The 16,000-nt window shown below is 39.5% G+C and overlaps 1 protein-coding gene across 1 annotated transcript in view; it reads right to left on the bottom strand.

The window, feature by feature from the left end:
* Positions 1–5,205: 5,205 nt before the first annotated feature.
* Positions 5,206–16,000, bottom strand: part of LOC124554821 (protein sickie) — a 1,236,186-nt gene continuing 1,225,391 nt past the window's right edge. The window contains exons 33-36 of the mRNA XM_047128484.1: positions 15,089–15,285; positions 13,481–13,703; positions 5,994–6,102; positions 5,206–5,913 (exon numbers count right to left, since the gene is read on the bottom strand). Coding sequence (XP_046984440.1) covers positions 5,788–5,913; positions 5,994–6,102; positions 13,481–13,703; positions 15,089–15,285 — 655 coding nt within the window. The 3' untranslated portion in view covers positions 5,206–5,787. The remainder of the gene's footprint in view (positions 5,914–5,993; positions 6,103–13,480; positions 13,704–15,088; positions 15,286–16,000) is intronic.

Below are 16,000 nucleotides of genomic sequence, written 5' to 3'. Positions count from 1 at the left end.
GTAGTAGGTAGAAGAGGAAGCACAGAAACTTTGGATGACCTGTACATGAGATTCCGTGTGGATTAAGGCCACATTTGTGTTAGAATGTATGTGTTATTTAGAAGCATAAGCATATTAATTGAGGATAGAAAAAATGAACTTATATCACATTATATGTAATGTTACACTTCTATGGTTGTTTGTGTGTAAGCTAGGTACTTTAGGGTTGAGTTTTTTCTTTTGTACATATATGAGAGGGCAGACCTTTCAAGAGGGGTGGGGGGTTGAGGGTGGTGATGGTGGTGATGGAGTAGGTGGGGGTGTGGGGATTTGGGGGGGGGGGGGGGGAAGAGAGAGAGCACTTCCTGTTCCCAGGTTGCCATGGGTCAAAGTAAAGATGAGGGGAGTCCTTATCTTGGCAGTATTGCACCTTTTCACCAGCAGTGGAATGGGGGTGCTGCGGGTACTACCATTAGAAACTGGAGTACTTTCCACAAGGTGAGAGGATGTAGTACTCCCAAGCAATCGTTGGGCACTGAAGCTGACTCTGAATGCGTAATGATGTGAGCCATTAGAAAAATGTGTTTATGGAATTACAGAGGGAGATGAAACAAAAAGATGTGCTGAAGGGAATAAGGAGTGAGTATGGTAAGATGCACCAATCATATGAGCAAGTGCAGCAGCAAATGCAGCAGATAGTGGATGTAGTGCCACACACATACAGTGAGGTTGGTTAGAAGCAGGGGTAGGTTATCGAAAATGGTTTTCAAGTCTGGGGATGCCGTAGACATCCGGGAACTGAATCGTATGATAGAGAGAGTGTAAGTGATGTAGAAAGGAGGAATAAGGCCGCCACAAAATGCCACACTACACATTTAACCAGTTTGAAACACGGGATATTGAACAAACCATGGGTATTACGAAGGTTAGCAATGGATGTAACGCATGGGTTAAAGACGACAGTAAATACTGTGAACTTGGACCTGGAACTTATACCGGCTTAAATGTATACTTTGGATAGGAGAATGGCAGTAGCAAGAGTGTTGCAATTTTTAGCCGATAACATTTGGAATTGCAAAGGAGTAAAATAATTAGTAACAGTGCAGACTGTGATGTAACAAGGCAGACCTTCCACCTGTCCGTCTCTGTTACAGGGTAACCCAAGTTGAACATTATGCACCTACAGTTGTAATGGCTACAGAAGCCACTAGTGATCCTTCTAGTGAGAAATATGACCTACCTGAATGAAATGTTGGACTCTAACCTAGTCCTATCCTTGAACTGGTTAACAGGCTCACAAGATGGGACGAGTGTCTGTAGAGCAAATGGCTCTCTCATATACAGCAATTTTGGGAGACACATCACGATCAAGACCATAAGTGTCACAACTAGAGGCACCACATTAGTGTTACTCTATTTTGTTCAGCCTTTGTCTACCTTAGCCAGAGGACCACTTGTCAATGCGATTCCCCAGTACATCAGATACACTATGTGATCAAAAGTATCCGGACACCCCCCCCCCCCCCCCCCCCCCCACAAACATACTTTTTCATATTAGGTGCATTGTGCTGCTACCTACTGCCAGGTATTCCATATCAGCGACTCAGTAGTCATTAGATATTGTGAGAGAGCAGAATGGGGTGCTTCACGGAACTCACAGACTTTGAATGTGGTCAGGTGATTGGGCGTCACTCGTGTCATACGTCTGTACGTGAGGTTTCCACACTCCTAAACATCCCTGGGTCCACTATTTCTGATGTGATAGTGAAGTGGAAATGTGAAGGGGCACCGACAGCACAAAAGCACACAGGCCGACCTCATCTGTTCACTGACAGAGACTGCCGAGAGTTGAAGAGGGTCGTAATGTGTAATAGGTAGACATCTGTCCAGACCATCACACAGGAATTCCAAAAAGCATCAAGATCCACTGCAAGTACTATGACAGTTAGGCGGGAGGTGAGAAAACTTGGATTTCATGGTCGAGCAGCTGCTAATAAGCCACACATCATGCCGGTAAACGTCAAACGACACCTCGCTGGGTGTAAGGAGCGTAAACATTGGATGATTGAACAGTGGAAAAACATTGTGTGGAGTGACGAATCACGGTACACAATGTGGCGATCCGATAGCAGGGTGTGGGTCTGGCGAATACTCGGTGAACATCATCTGCCAGCGTGTGTAGCACCAAGTGTAAAATTTGGAGGCAGTGGTGTTATGGTGTAGTCGTGGTTTTCATGAAGGGGGCTTGCACCCCTTGTCGTTTTGTGTGGCACTATCGCACCACAGGCCTACATTGATGTTTTAAGCTCCTTCTTGCTTCCCGCTGTTGAAGAGAAATTCAGGTATGGTGACTGCATCTTTCAACACAATCAAGCACCTGTTCATAATGCACAGCTTGTGGTGGAATAGTTACATGACAATAACATTTTTGTAATGTACTGGCCTGCACAGAGCCCTGACCTGAATCCTATAGAACACCTGGAACGCTGACTTCACTGACCGATGTTGATACCTCTCCTCAGTGCAGCACTCCATGAAGAATGGGCTGCCATTCCCAAAGAACTATCCATCACCTGACTGAACGTATGCCTGCGAGAGTGGAAGCTGTCATCAAGGCTAAGGGTGGGCCAATACCATACTGAATTCCGGCATTACCGGTTGAGTGTGCCACGAACTTGTAAGTAATTTTCAGCCAGGAGTCCGGATACTTTTGATGACATAGTGTACTGCTGAACTGGTTAACTGTTCATACATGGAAAGACATGAGAGGTGCAAAAATCTAGATATAGCAATAAGAGAGATGTATTGTAGTGTATAATTAATTGCAAGTCGAAAGACAATGAACCTTGAGTGGTGTTGAAACGAGCATTGTTACTTACAGTCCAAGATATTCATGTAAATATTTTTTAAATTTTTTGTAGAGGTTAATGTTTATGAGGAAACTCAAATGAGAATTGAGTTTTTATTTCGTAGCCCAAGGATGGATGAATGAGCCAATGGGCTGAGAATTGTTGAGGGAATGCATTCCACTTTCAGAGCTTTGTTGCTTAGTGTATAAGGAAAACTGTAAAAATCTATGTCGTAACGTTATATGTGAAGTCTTCTCTGTCAGATTGGTTGTGGATTCAGATCTGGGGTCTGGGTTTGCCCAAAGAGGGGATGTATGTAATGCCGTATCTAAATTTTGGGTGTTACTGAATTAAAATCAGTTCCATTGCAGCTGTGTGTGAGGCAAGCAAGCTATCACAGCAGCACTGCTGTGTAATTTTACAAGCAAGTGTGTTAACTGCAAGGCCTCCGGGCCAAGCTGTACAATTGTGGTGACATTGCAGAAAGTCTGTGCGACTATGGCTGGCCTGCTGAGTATTTCCACCCCATGGAGACAAAAGGGTGTTGCTTTGAATCTGCTGTGAAGCAATTTATCAACACAAGTGTGTTACTAACCACTATAAATACCCTCTGACTCTAGCACAGTTAAGCACAGTCTGGCAGTACCCTCCTTGACATCGGTTCCACACAAGTCCCCATCACACAGGACAGCCAGCAGCTGATGCTGGTATGGGCAGCCAGCAGCTGATGCTCGTCTGGGAAGCCAGCTCTACCAGACTAGCTCACAGTGCTAAATCTGCACCCTTGGACTTAGAAGAACACAACAGATGAGCTAGCTGTCCCTGAGGCTCCAGGCAACATCAAACTTCTGTCTTGGAGGGCTGAGGTTCACAGTCAGGGTGGTACTACCATCATCCTTCCGCTCCAGCGTCAGCTTATAACCTGGTAGCAGTAAACACCTATGAGTATTCAGTGGATGCACATGTTATTGGCACTGCTTGTTCAGGGCTATGTAGTGGAAACTTATGCACATTGTGCTGATTGGAGTAAACAATGCCAGCAAAGCAGGAATCGGACATCAAATGGCCAGTCTGCCACCGTGACCTTTCGACATCATAAGCACTTCTGGTGAACACACTTTCGCCTGCAGAGAGTGTATCCAGAGGCATCACAGCACGCTGATGATGTAACTATAGATGAAATAAAATATGCTGTGTCTTGCAGCAGAATTTTCCTAGTGAAACTGGCCAGCATCACTACCTCCATAGCTCGCCACTCTGCCAACTCCACACCACAGTGGCCCCACTCATCCCCATTCGCTATAGTATGTTTTTTGCTGTTTTATGTTTTAATATTTTCATAACTACTGTATGTTTTAAAGTTTGTTAAATTTTTACATTAACTGAAAGGCAATTTGCTGTTTATTTCTATAGACGGAGTTGCCCTTTCTAACATTGTTTTTATGGTCAACATTGTACTTAAAACTGGTTCCTTGGTAAATATGGTACTTTTTACTATTTTTATGTTTTCTCACCTTTTAAATAATATATCTTTTAAATAATATATCTTTTAAAGACTGTTAATTTTTCACATCAGCTGAACGGCATTTTCTTAGATCTGAAGATGCTTGTCAATCAGCTGGAACATGTTATGTTTTATTGAAATCAAAACTATTAAAAGATTTTAGCAAATAAATCAAATTGCTGTAGCTCCGTCACCCGATCACGTTACATCTTACAAGTAACTGCTATTTAATTCAGCTAACTCTTCTGAATGTTTTCAGACCAAATTATGATAAACAGTAATTTCACATTAAAAGGAGTTTCACAATATTATGCTACAGCCACTCCCCAGATGTAATGGTAACACATAGTACTTTGTGTGTTAGTGTGTGTGTATTTTGTTTTGAAGTACAAAATGTCCGTAGTCTGCTAGTCATTGCTAGTTCACAGCTCACAAAGGTGTTTTCATACTAAAATTTCTACACAAAAGGAATTGTTAGAGGATACAGTGTCATTTACTTACAGAGCTTACAAGATTTCTCTTATATTGCAAATGAATTTATTAAACACGGTACTCCGTGTTACTGAATATTAAAACAGTAGGAATACAGACAATGGTTTAGAATTGAACTGCGTTGAAAATGTGGCACCTTGTTCATACATTTTTGAGCAAAAATTGCTAACTTAATAAAAGTGAGCAATTATAAAAATATCTGTAACTGGAAAAAGAAATATTAAATCTGAAACCTTTAACAAAACAATAATAATCTGATGAATGGGAACAAAAGATGACTAGCTTTTTGTGTTAACTATTTGCTATATGGAAGCTTAACAACTAAACAGTGATGAAAAGGCAGTCATTGAAATGATTGCAGAAATTATACATCAAATGTGACTTTAGTGATGATTTCTTTCATTAAATGGAAATGCTGTACATTAATACTATGGCTGGATGTTTGCATTACAAAAACCTACATCGCCAGTTCAGTAATGGAACAACATACCACCAATTTCTGGTCAAATACATTATAAACATTTTTAGCATTTTAGTATAAAACTAGGTATAAAAATTTATTAACCTTAAATTATAAAATAATAACAATCATATCTTTGTTTACTACTGAACTCCTTTTGCATTTTTTAAAGTCTCATTTTTGTTTTCTGAGCAAGCACTATTCAGTGAACAATATGGCCATGTTGAAAACAACAGGATGCCAGTTTTCTCAAAATTTTGTGTCATTCACTCAACCTTCTTCAATAATTTACAGATTCTTTATTTATATGTATAGTATCTCAACTTAAAATAAATTTTTACATAAAAGAAAAGTGACTGTACACAATATTATTTAAAAATGAGAAGAGTACATAGCACTATTGTCCATAATAAAACATCTGTACAACATTAAAATGGAAGCACTATTTGGGTGGAGGAAAGTGCCAACATAATACTAGTTTGGACACAGACCAAATTACAGGTCTAGAGTGTTGATTCAACATGAGGGATTTCTTTCTCATCTGTACAAATGCCACTGCCCGAATCTGAGTCATTGCTATGAGGACTTGAGTAGTTCGCAGCTTCTTGTAGTCTCATCAACATGTTTAACTAAAACAGAAAATATTTTGCGTTAGATCTGACTTTACTCACACTATACAACACACAGCTTATTTTATCAGTATACTTACTAAAGGGTCACCCTCTGTATCACTCTGTGTTGAGCTTAGTGATTTAATACTGCTTCCTCCTATGCCACTGCCTTGTTGGATATCATAGCCAACATCTTCAGGGCGAAGCCTATAATAAAACAAGGAGAAAGTAAATGAAAAGCTTCTGCACCAGGCATTGTACTGAAGACTGGGTGGATAACATTTTATCGACCTTTTAGCCACGTCAAGTGGTTATATCTCCACAAGATTTGGGCCGAGTGCTCCTTGGCAATTGTCAAGTGAGAATAGAGGCAGTGTGGTTGCTAGCCTTGTCCTTATACAGCCTTTGTACTCTGGCTGTGGTGTCACAGATGCTCAGTGCATTGCCCTATAAGGCAATGTTTTCACGCCATGTCTGATGTGACCATTTTAAGCTTGGAATTACTGGATTCCACACTGTACAGAGTTGCAAATAACCATCTTTATTGAGGATGTTACAGAAATTTTGATCTCTGTATCTTCTTTTATTAAACTATCCCAGAAAATGCTTGTCCCTGTGATGATAGATGCAATCTGATGCCCGTTTTCCAATGCATGTTCAGCTGTCTTCGATTTCTTTGGATAGCATAGCTGCAGACAACTCTTGTGTTCAATCCAATGTTGACCTATAATCACGATATGCCTCACATAACACTATCTGAATCATAATGTATTTCATAAACACTGAAAGCTTTGAAGCTCCCATTATCTTTCACATGCCTCATGAGTTGGTGCATTCTAGCTGGAGACCTGAAGATTGACTATTTTATCTGCTTGGTTGCCAAATAATTTCCCCAATTAATAAACCACATAATGGTAAAAATGCAACTTCTGGTCAAATACATTATAAACATTTTAAGTATTTTAGTATAAAACTAGGTATAAAAATTTACTCTGATACTCAGTATGTTCTGCTTGTGGGTACCTCTTCAAACTGCTTGCAATATTTGTTTATTTTTTTGGCACTCTCATGGGAGATTTTTGATAGGTGGTTCAGTTCTTGTGGTAAATTTTCAACACCAGAGACACCTTCCACTTGAACCAAGACCATCAGAACAGTGCACTTTTGAGAAGGGTAGCTACAGCTGAAAACTTACAGATAGATGTCAAATGAATGGGTTTTCTGTATACATCATCATGGCTGTGATGCCCATTGGGTTTTTGGCAGATAAAGACATCGAGGAAAAGTAATTTTCCATCTTTTTCAACATCCAGCATGAAATTAATGTGTTCATGAAGCTACTGAGGTGTTCCAAGAAGCCTTCCAGTTATTCACAAACATGCGGCTACACAACAAATGTGTCACTGAGATAGCAGTAAAAACAACTCAGCTTTGTGGGAGCTGAGTCCAAGGTGATATCTTCTACGTACAAGATAAGTTCTCCAAGAACAGGTTAGCTATGGCTGGAGCTAACAGCCTCCCCATCTCAATACTGCTCATCTGCTCAAAATACTCTGTGCCATACTAAAAATTAGATGAAGAGAGGGTGTGCTCAAACAGATCCCCCACCATGCCATAAAAGAACTGGGAGAACAGATATCCTGGCATTTACTGGAAACATACACGAATAATGAGACCAGATCAAAGTTGAAAATAATATCATAGCCTTCCAAGATGCAGACACTTAATTTGCCTGAAAAAAATGTCTGCATACTTTAAGTGATGCATGCAGTGGCCTACATGTGGAGTAAGTAGTCCGGCAAAAAGGTTTGCCAATTTTTATGTTGTCGATCCATTTATGTTCATGATAGGCTGTAGGTGTATCTTCTTCTGGTGCACCTTTGGCAAGCCATGTAATGTAGTTGGCCTTCAGGAGAAGGTTCTTGATAGCACTGGCTTCCAGTGATCACTCCTTGAGTAGCTTCAATGTCTTCCTTCCTATTCTTGAATTTAAAATGGGTGCAACAGGCGATAGATAAAAATACTGATTTATTTGGCAATGAACAAGCACCAGTGATGTCATGGTCAGTACCATGACTATGTATAGACAAGGACAACAATTACAGAGCAGTCAGTTACCACTTGATAATGGCTAAGGAGCACTTGACATAGCAGACAGCTTGATACTTCCGCCAATAACATTACTATGATACAATGCATTAAGACATTATTTGAATGAATTATAAAATACAGTACTAGAACAATGGTTTGAACAACCCACCTCAGATAACTAACTGCATAAAATTCTTTGTGGTGGTCCACTATGTGGGATTAAAACTAAATTTGACTAATAGACATATTAAATTTACCGACAAACACATGAATTTTTTAATGTACAAAAGAACAGGCTGGAAAAATAATTGGAACACAAATAAATAATAATCTCTGAATTAAGAAAGTACCTCAAACATGTAAACCTGATAATATTGTAAATGATGTTTGGGACTTATTACCACACAACCACGAAAAATATTGCAACAGGACTTGTCAGTCAGTAGACACAGAACAGAAAAGGGCAAACTGTTGTTTGACAAAATGCAGTGTGTGAGTCAACATGGCTGGCACCCCACACTTTCAAAAACCTGCACTTATATTGTGTTTGAGGTCTGTAATAACCAAAATGTTATGGAACTGGTATCAGCATGGGAAAACAACCATCAGCACAATTGTGTAGGACAGTGAGTCGCAGACGTTGCAACAATCGCCATGTTCGAAAAATGCAGCAGCAGTGTGGTGCAGCTGACAATCCAGTACAATAGTGTCCAACATTACAACATATTTTCAGTGACCATGCACCACACATTTGTACAGGTCTGTTGCAAATTAACTGAGTCACCTATTGCAAAGAGCATGTCTACTGTACAGCTGATAACTGAAAGATGGTCTGGTAGTCTGACAAATCATTGGTTTCATTGTACTCTTGGGTCAATCATAGAAGCATGCTTCTATAGTCTTAAGATCCATCATCCAATACAGTAGGCCAGAGGCAGCAGTTAAATGGTATCAAACTTGTGTTACTGTCCAGAATTTGGAGCTCTGGTGCCAGAACAGGAACACACAGTTACTATTATCTCACAGACTGAATGGACCTGATAATGTTTCACTTTTTTCAAAGAGGATAGTATATCTTTGGAACAATGGATCTGGTAGCTAAATATGTTTTCTACAGGAATGGTTAGAATACCAAAACGTTAATTTATCAACATCTCGAATGCCCATAAAATTAGATTTGATTCCTATTTAACATCTCTGGGCTTACATGACATATCAGATCTAAGTTTCCCTGCGACATGGCAATGAACACAAAGTCAAACTCACCATTCAGTTTGTGGAGTCCACAAAAGTAATATTTCCAAGTTATCATACATATATTATTAACTTGGTCAAATGTGATCATGCCCTGTTCCATATACTGAAGTAGTAGTTCAACAATCCTGAATATCACTTAACGTCTAGGAAAGTAAGCTTACAACACTAGAAGAAACTAAGTGGAAATTGTTTCCAAAACTGATTTACAAGGACTAAAAATGATTTACTAGAATGGGAAAGTGCTCAGATTTTCATGTCAAGGACTTTGAGAAAATACAATGATGAAAACGGTCTCTGTGCTTTTATTTTTGTATGTCTCAGAACTTCTGTAGAAACCTTCATTTAATCAAGTACAACAGACACCCCTATCAACACAATCTTAAGAAATTTTGATGCAATATTTATTGTACAAATAAATACACACTTGTTAAATTACAGAATCAAAGAGTGACTAGTGGAGGTTTCCAAGTTGATTAAGTTGTTTAACCTTTTGTGTGAACTCGGTATTATGGTAGTCACAGTGATTGTATACTACACTTCCTGATGTGTACAGTGTTATTTTCAGAAGCTTCTTTAAATCACAGATGAAGAGATGATGATGCAGCAATAAATTCTGAAATCAGAATGTACAATGTATGATTCATCCAAGATTTCTCTGAACATGCAAATTTACATAGGAGAAACAACTACCACATTAGCAGAGATCACTACCAAGGCTGAGAAAAATGCACAACGATGGGAGTAAGTCTCATAAGTTGCCTGCACCATTGAAAGTCACTTATCCATTTTGCTGCTATAGACGAGCTCTTTGCATTCTGTACTGAGGCTGCTTTTATTATGGCTGTACTGCTTGGCAAATGCTTGTGCCTGTGTTGAGAGATGGTGTCTCGGCCAATATGAAATACTTATCATCCAATTTTTCGAAAATTATTACATGAAAAATTTACTTTTTGCACACCTCACAATCTTGTATCTTCAGTAGATAAAGAATTGAATTTCTTTTCATTATGCATCATACTTACTGTGCTGCATGAAATTAAGTAACACAATGCACGACATTTTTCAGAGTTCAAAATTTGATTTAAAACTGAGAGCAGAAGGATATCTCATTTTGTTCTCAAGTTATTGAATTTTATATCAGAAGAACGGTCATGTGCAATGTGCTCATTCATGACCTTGAGCATCGTGAATAGTGATCATAACAATCGACGTGTTTCATAAATGATTCAAGATATTGAAATGAGGTTTTCTGCAGAGGATAGCACACAATGAGGCACATGTACTGTATGATACATATTCGAAACATTTTTATTCAATGGCATATGGAAGTAATGCATCTGCAGGAGAGAGGGGTCGGTGGCCTAAGATGCATTCAGATGTCTACAGCATTGTACGAAAATCCAAGTGTCATGCATATAAAGGGTGTTATAAAAAGGTACAGCCAAAGTTTCAGGAAACATTCCTCACACACAAATAAAGAAAAGATGTTATGTGGACATGTGTCCGGAAACGCTTAATTTCCATGTTAGAGCTCATTTTAGTTTCGTCAGTATGTACTGTACTTCCTCGATTCACCACCAGTTGGCCCAATTGAAGGAAGGTAATGTTGACTTCGGTGCTTGTGTTGACATGCGACTCATTGCTCTACAGTACTAGCATCAAGCACATCAGTACGTAGCATCAACAGGTTAGTGTACATCACGAACGTGGTTTTTGCAGTCAGTGCAATGTTTACAAATGCGGAGTTGGCAGATGCCCATTTGATGTATGGATTAGCATGGGGCAATAGCCGTGGCACGGTACGTTTGTATCGAGACAGACTTCCAGAACGAAGGTGTCCCGACAGGAAGACGTTCGAAGCAATTGATCGGCGTCTTAGGGAGCACGGAACATTCCAGCCTATGACTCGCGACTGGGGTAGACCTAGAACAACGAGGACACCTGCAATGGACGAGGCAATTCTTCGTACAGTTGACGATAACCCTAATGTCAGCGTCAGAGAAGTTGCTGCTGTACAAGGTAACGTTGACCACGTCACTGTATGGAGAGTGCTATGGGAGAACCAGTCGTTTCCATACCATGTACAGCGTGTGCAAGCACTATCAGCAGCTGATTGGCCTCCACGGGTACACTTCTGCGAATGGTTCATCCAGCAATGTGTCAATCCTCATTTCAGTGCAAATGTTCTCTTTACGGATGAGGCTTCATTCCAACGTGATCAAATTGTAAATTTTCACAAGCAACATGTGTGGAAGGCGAGCATCCGCGTGCAATTGTGCAATCATGTCATCGACACAGATTTTCTGTGAAGGTTTGGGCAGGCATTGTTGGTGATGTCTTGATTGGGCCCCATGTTCTTCCACCTACGCTCAATGGAGCACGTTATCCTGATTTCATACGGGATACCCTACCTGTGCTGCTAGAACATGTGCCTTTACAAGTACGACACAACATGTGGTTCATGCACGATGGAGCTCCTGCACATTTCAGTCGAAGTGTTCGTACGCTTCTCAACAACAGATTCGGTGACCGATGAATTGGTAGAGGCGGACCAATTCCATGGCCTCCACGCTCTCCTGACCTCAACCCTCTTGACTTTCATTTATGGGGGCGTTTGAAAGCTCTTGTCTATGCAACCCCGGTACCAAACGTAGAGACTCTTCGTGCTCGTATTGTGGACGGTTGTGATACAATACACCATTCTCCAGGGCTACATCAGTGCATCAGGGATTCTATGCGACGGAGGGTGGATGCATGTATTCTCGCTAACGGTGGACATTTTGAACATTTCCTGTAACAAAGTGTTTGAAGTCACGTTGGTACGTTCTGTTGCTGTGTGTTTCCATTCCATGATTAATGTGATTTGAAGAGAAGTAATAAAATGAGCTCTAACATGGAAAGTAAGCGTTTCCGGACACATGTCCACATAACACATTTTCTTTCTTTGTGTGAGGAATGTTTCCTGAAAGTTTGGCCGTACCTTTTTGTAACACCCTGTATACGTCAACAACACTTGGGGAATGGCATGGCAAGACGTGTATACATCCCCACAATAGTGAAAGGGTTAATTCAATGAGCTGAGTGGATGAGCTCCACAAATTTCGAAGAACAATTAATCTGTGTCTAAAACAAACAGCATTTTATACAAGAACTTCAGTCTTGGTTCTTATGAGGGCCTCCTGTGTGTTTCACTGAGAGAGCTACTATGTCTGACACTAAGTTAAAAACCACCTGATTGACCTCTCAGTGATAGAATGTCTGAAAATATTCATATTGTGAGGAACCAGAAAAGCAAACTCGAGGACATTCTATAAGGAAATACATCACTGGCCCTGGGATTTCTGATCGAAGTACAAGAACAGTGCTACACCAGTAACTTGTGTTACATACACACGGAATGTTGCCAAGTCATGAAATAACCAAGTAAGGGGTGGAGATAGGGCTGGGATGGGGTGTAGGGAGGGGAGGAGAGGGTGTGGAGGGGAGGGGAGGAAGTGTTCAGTTAGTTAATTTAATGAGAAGATGGATTTTCATTTGTGAGGCTTCAGAAACAAAAATTTTAGTACACGACAGTAATAATATATAACACTACAAATGCCTGTTGCATTGCGCAAATATAACTGTCTGGTCTGCTATAGCTAATTTGGGATGCGTTGGATCCATACTTTTTGTGGGCTAAGTATGTTAGTAACCATGACTTTGAACTGAAATTATGATACATTAAAGAAGTATCTGAGAGGCAAATTGGCAGAACTTTATGAGACTGTGTAACTGCGAAGACGATAGAGAGGGAGTTTATGTATCTTCTCATCGAGGAAAATGATCTATAATCTTGCATTATGACACTGATTGGCACACACTGTTATCTGCTTTGATTACACGTGATTTTTCTCCAGAGGTACCTAAAAGCTAAGATTTGTAAATTTTTCTGGAAAGACTGAATAATTAAGGAAAATACCAGATGTTCCTTTTATTTATAAAATAATTGCTTTCCTAGTTTTCTTTGTTTGATATAATCCTTCAAAAAGTTGGAGGTATTTCTCCAACATGCACTACACTGATAGAGCCATAGACCTGATATATGGTTTTGGGCTTTAATATTCTTCTGTCCTCTCCCAGTCCCTCCCTTCCTAGGGCACCCAAGACAATCAAAGCTATTTATTTTCAACAAACTAAACATTGCAAAGAATCAACTAGTCCTGAAAAACACATAGTTGTATAGTTTCTAACACCATACCTCAGCAGTGCTTCAGGCCCACCCTGGACTATGTCTCCTGTCCAAGGATATGTCTGGCAGATGAAGTGAGCTGGATCTTCCCAAGCAGCTCTCCTTCCATAAAGCTGTAGTCCTTCGCGGACAGCCTCTAACAAGTATGGCACCACAGAATAGTTCCAAAGATCAGTGAACCACACTTGAGATCCAGTTACATTGCTAGGGCATGAAAGGAAGAGCCGTGGTCCTGTGAATAAATGAAATGCCATTCTCTAACAAATCCACACCATGAAAAATTGTCTATTATGACTGAACTGGTCAAAAAGTAATGGGATGCCTCCTTTCTCTTTGCTGCAACAGATATCCAAATACCCTTATGATACCACCCCAACCCTACCCAAGTCACATTTGTGTTTATTATGAATTACTATGAAGAACACACATTTTACAGCTCAGTAAGCAAATTTCTCAACATACCATCTCCTTGTTTGTCATTTAACACTTCTTCTTAAATGTACATGGTGACTCAATGTATATTTTTCATTCAGTACATTCAATTTCCACTGCCACAGAGAAACACATCATGATGAGTAACAAGACAGACTGATCAACTGCATTCGAGTTCATCTACTGTGATTAAGCATTTGTGACTGCCATAGACATTGCAAAACAACGAAGTTAGCTTTATATGAACAACTGGCCTCATTTGACATATCATCTGTAAAGATTTGCCTTACTGTAAGATAATGTGTTACTCTGTGAATGCATTACTGATTCCATTAAATACTCAAAAATCTCAAGAAAGATGTGAGAACAACTAATATCTGCCAAATGTTTTATTACAGCACTTAAGTTTCCCTCAAACTACGAACAAAAATTTTTGGTAAATATCCATGTAGAGTAATGATGCATGAATGACTATACTGGCGGCGGAAAGAGTGGTTTAGTATTACAGTAATTTGTGGTAGCTTTGCTGCCACAACACTGCCATCACTATCAATGTTCGTGAGAACGCAACGTAAACTGTCCATACAGCACTACATAATTTATTGACATTCACAGTATTAAAATTACATTTTCATACATAACCATACTTTTAAATCTGTTTGCATACGGCTGATTTCTGAAATAACCCAGTTTTTAAATCGCAAACACGGAAAAACGAGAAGAGGAGCTTCAAACCTTAGTAAAATGAGTATCACTGAAGATAGATATAAATGTTGTGTTGTTGTGGTCTTTAGTCCAAAGACTGGTTTGATGCACCTCCCCATGCTGATATACCCTGTGCAAGCTGCTTCATCTCTGCTTAACTACTGGAACGTACCTTCATTTGAACCCACTTAATGTAATCAAGCCTTGATCTCCCTTTAATAATTTTTAATGTTATCACTTTTCATATTGCAAAAACCACAGTGGTGCAAGAAGGCACACAGAATACCACCATCCAAGTATACACATATTGAATATTAGTTACCACAAACCAACCAAATAAAGAGGAAATTAAATGACAAAATATTTTGAATACTAGTAACACAAACATAAGAGCCCATGACAAAAATCTTTAAGTTATTTTAAAATCTATGAATGAGGCACATTTTACGCTACAAAAAGATTATTAAAAGCTGAACTTACCTATCGTAACATCTGATGAACTGTGTGTTTCAAGAAACTTATTTAAATGTTGCCATACTTTTGGAATCCATTCCAAGATGCGAGTCAAGTCATTATTTCTGACACCTTCATGTACTTCAACTTCCAGTAATCGTCTACGCAAGTAACGCCCCAAGAATCCCTTAACAGGTTCCATGTGATTTGCGCATAACACCCATCTGTAAAATTGGAAATTGATTAAACCAAACCTAAATCACAGCACAACCATGTGCAAAAACATTAAAATGAATGGAATTATAGGAACACAAATCATAATTATGATGTTATCAAATGCGATCCAGTTTTTTTTAAGATGACAGACCAGTTGAAATACAATGATCGTTGAAAAGGGGTATATAAATCTTAACTCAGGCCAGGTTAGTTGCTGATGTTACAATAACTCTTAACATCATGTTCTACTCAGCAAGCCTACCTTTGCCTACATCATTTTCAAAAATGTGCAACTATTCAGATACCATACAAAACTATAGGTCTGTTTACAATGATAGCACTGCAGCAACCTATTCAGAGAATTAGTCACCCTCATTCCCCAGTTCTGTCTGAAATGTCATTATTCGGATAAAAAAATTATTGGAAGTCATTGCAGATATTATTGCTCAATGGCTTCATCCCTGAAGCTATCTACCTATCAACATCATGCAAACATGTATCTGACCTGCGTACCTCATTTTCAGAAACACTGCCACAATTATTTCACTGGGAAAAGTTGGACTTGTTTGTTCCTAAGATCACTATACTTATAGCATATTAACTCCCTAACCTAAAAATGCCAAAATAAGTCAGCCTTCTTGCTGTTGTCAGTTTATCATCTGATGGCTTGGTAGCTCAGTGGTGAAGTGGTGGACTATGTATCGAAAGGTCTCGGGTTCGACC

The sequence above is a fragment of the Schistocerca americana genome, chromosome X (genome assembly GCF_021461395.2).
Source record: "Schistocerca americana isolate TAMUIC-IGC-003095 chromosome X, iqSchAmer2.1, whole genome shotgun sequence".
Classification (NCBI taxonomy): domain Eukaryota; kingdom Metazoa; phylum Arthropoda; class Insecta; order Orthoptera; family Acrididae; genus Schistocerca; species Schistocerca americana.
This window is presented reverse-complemented; position numbering and strand designations above follow the sequence as displayed.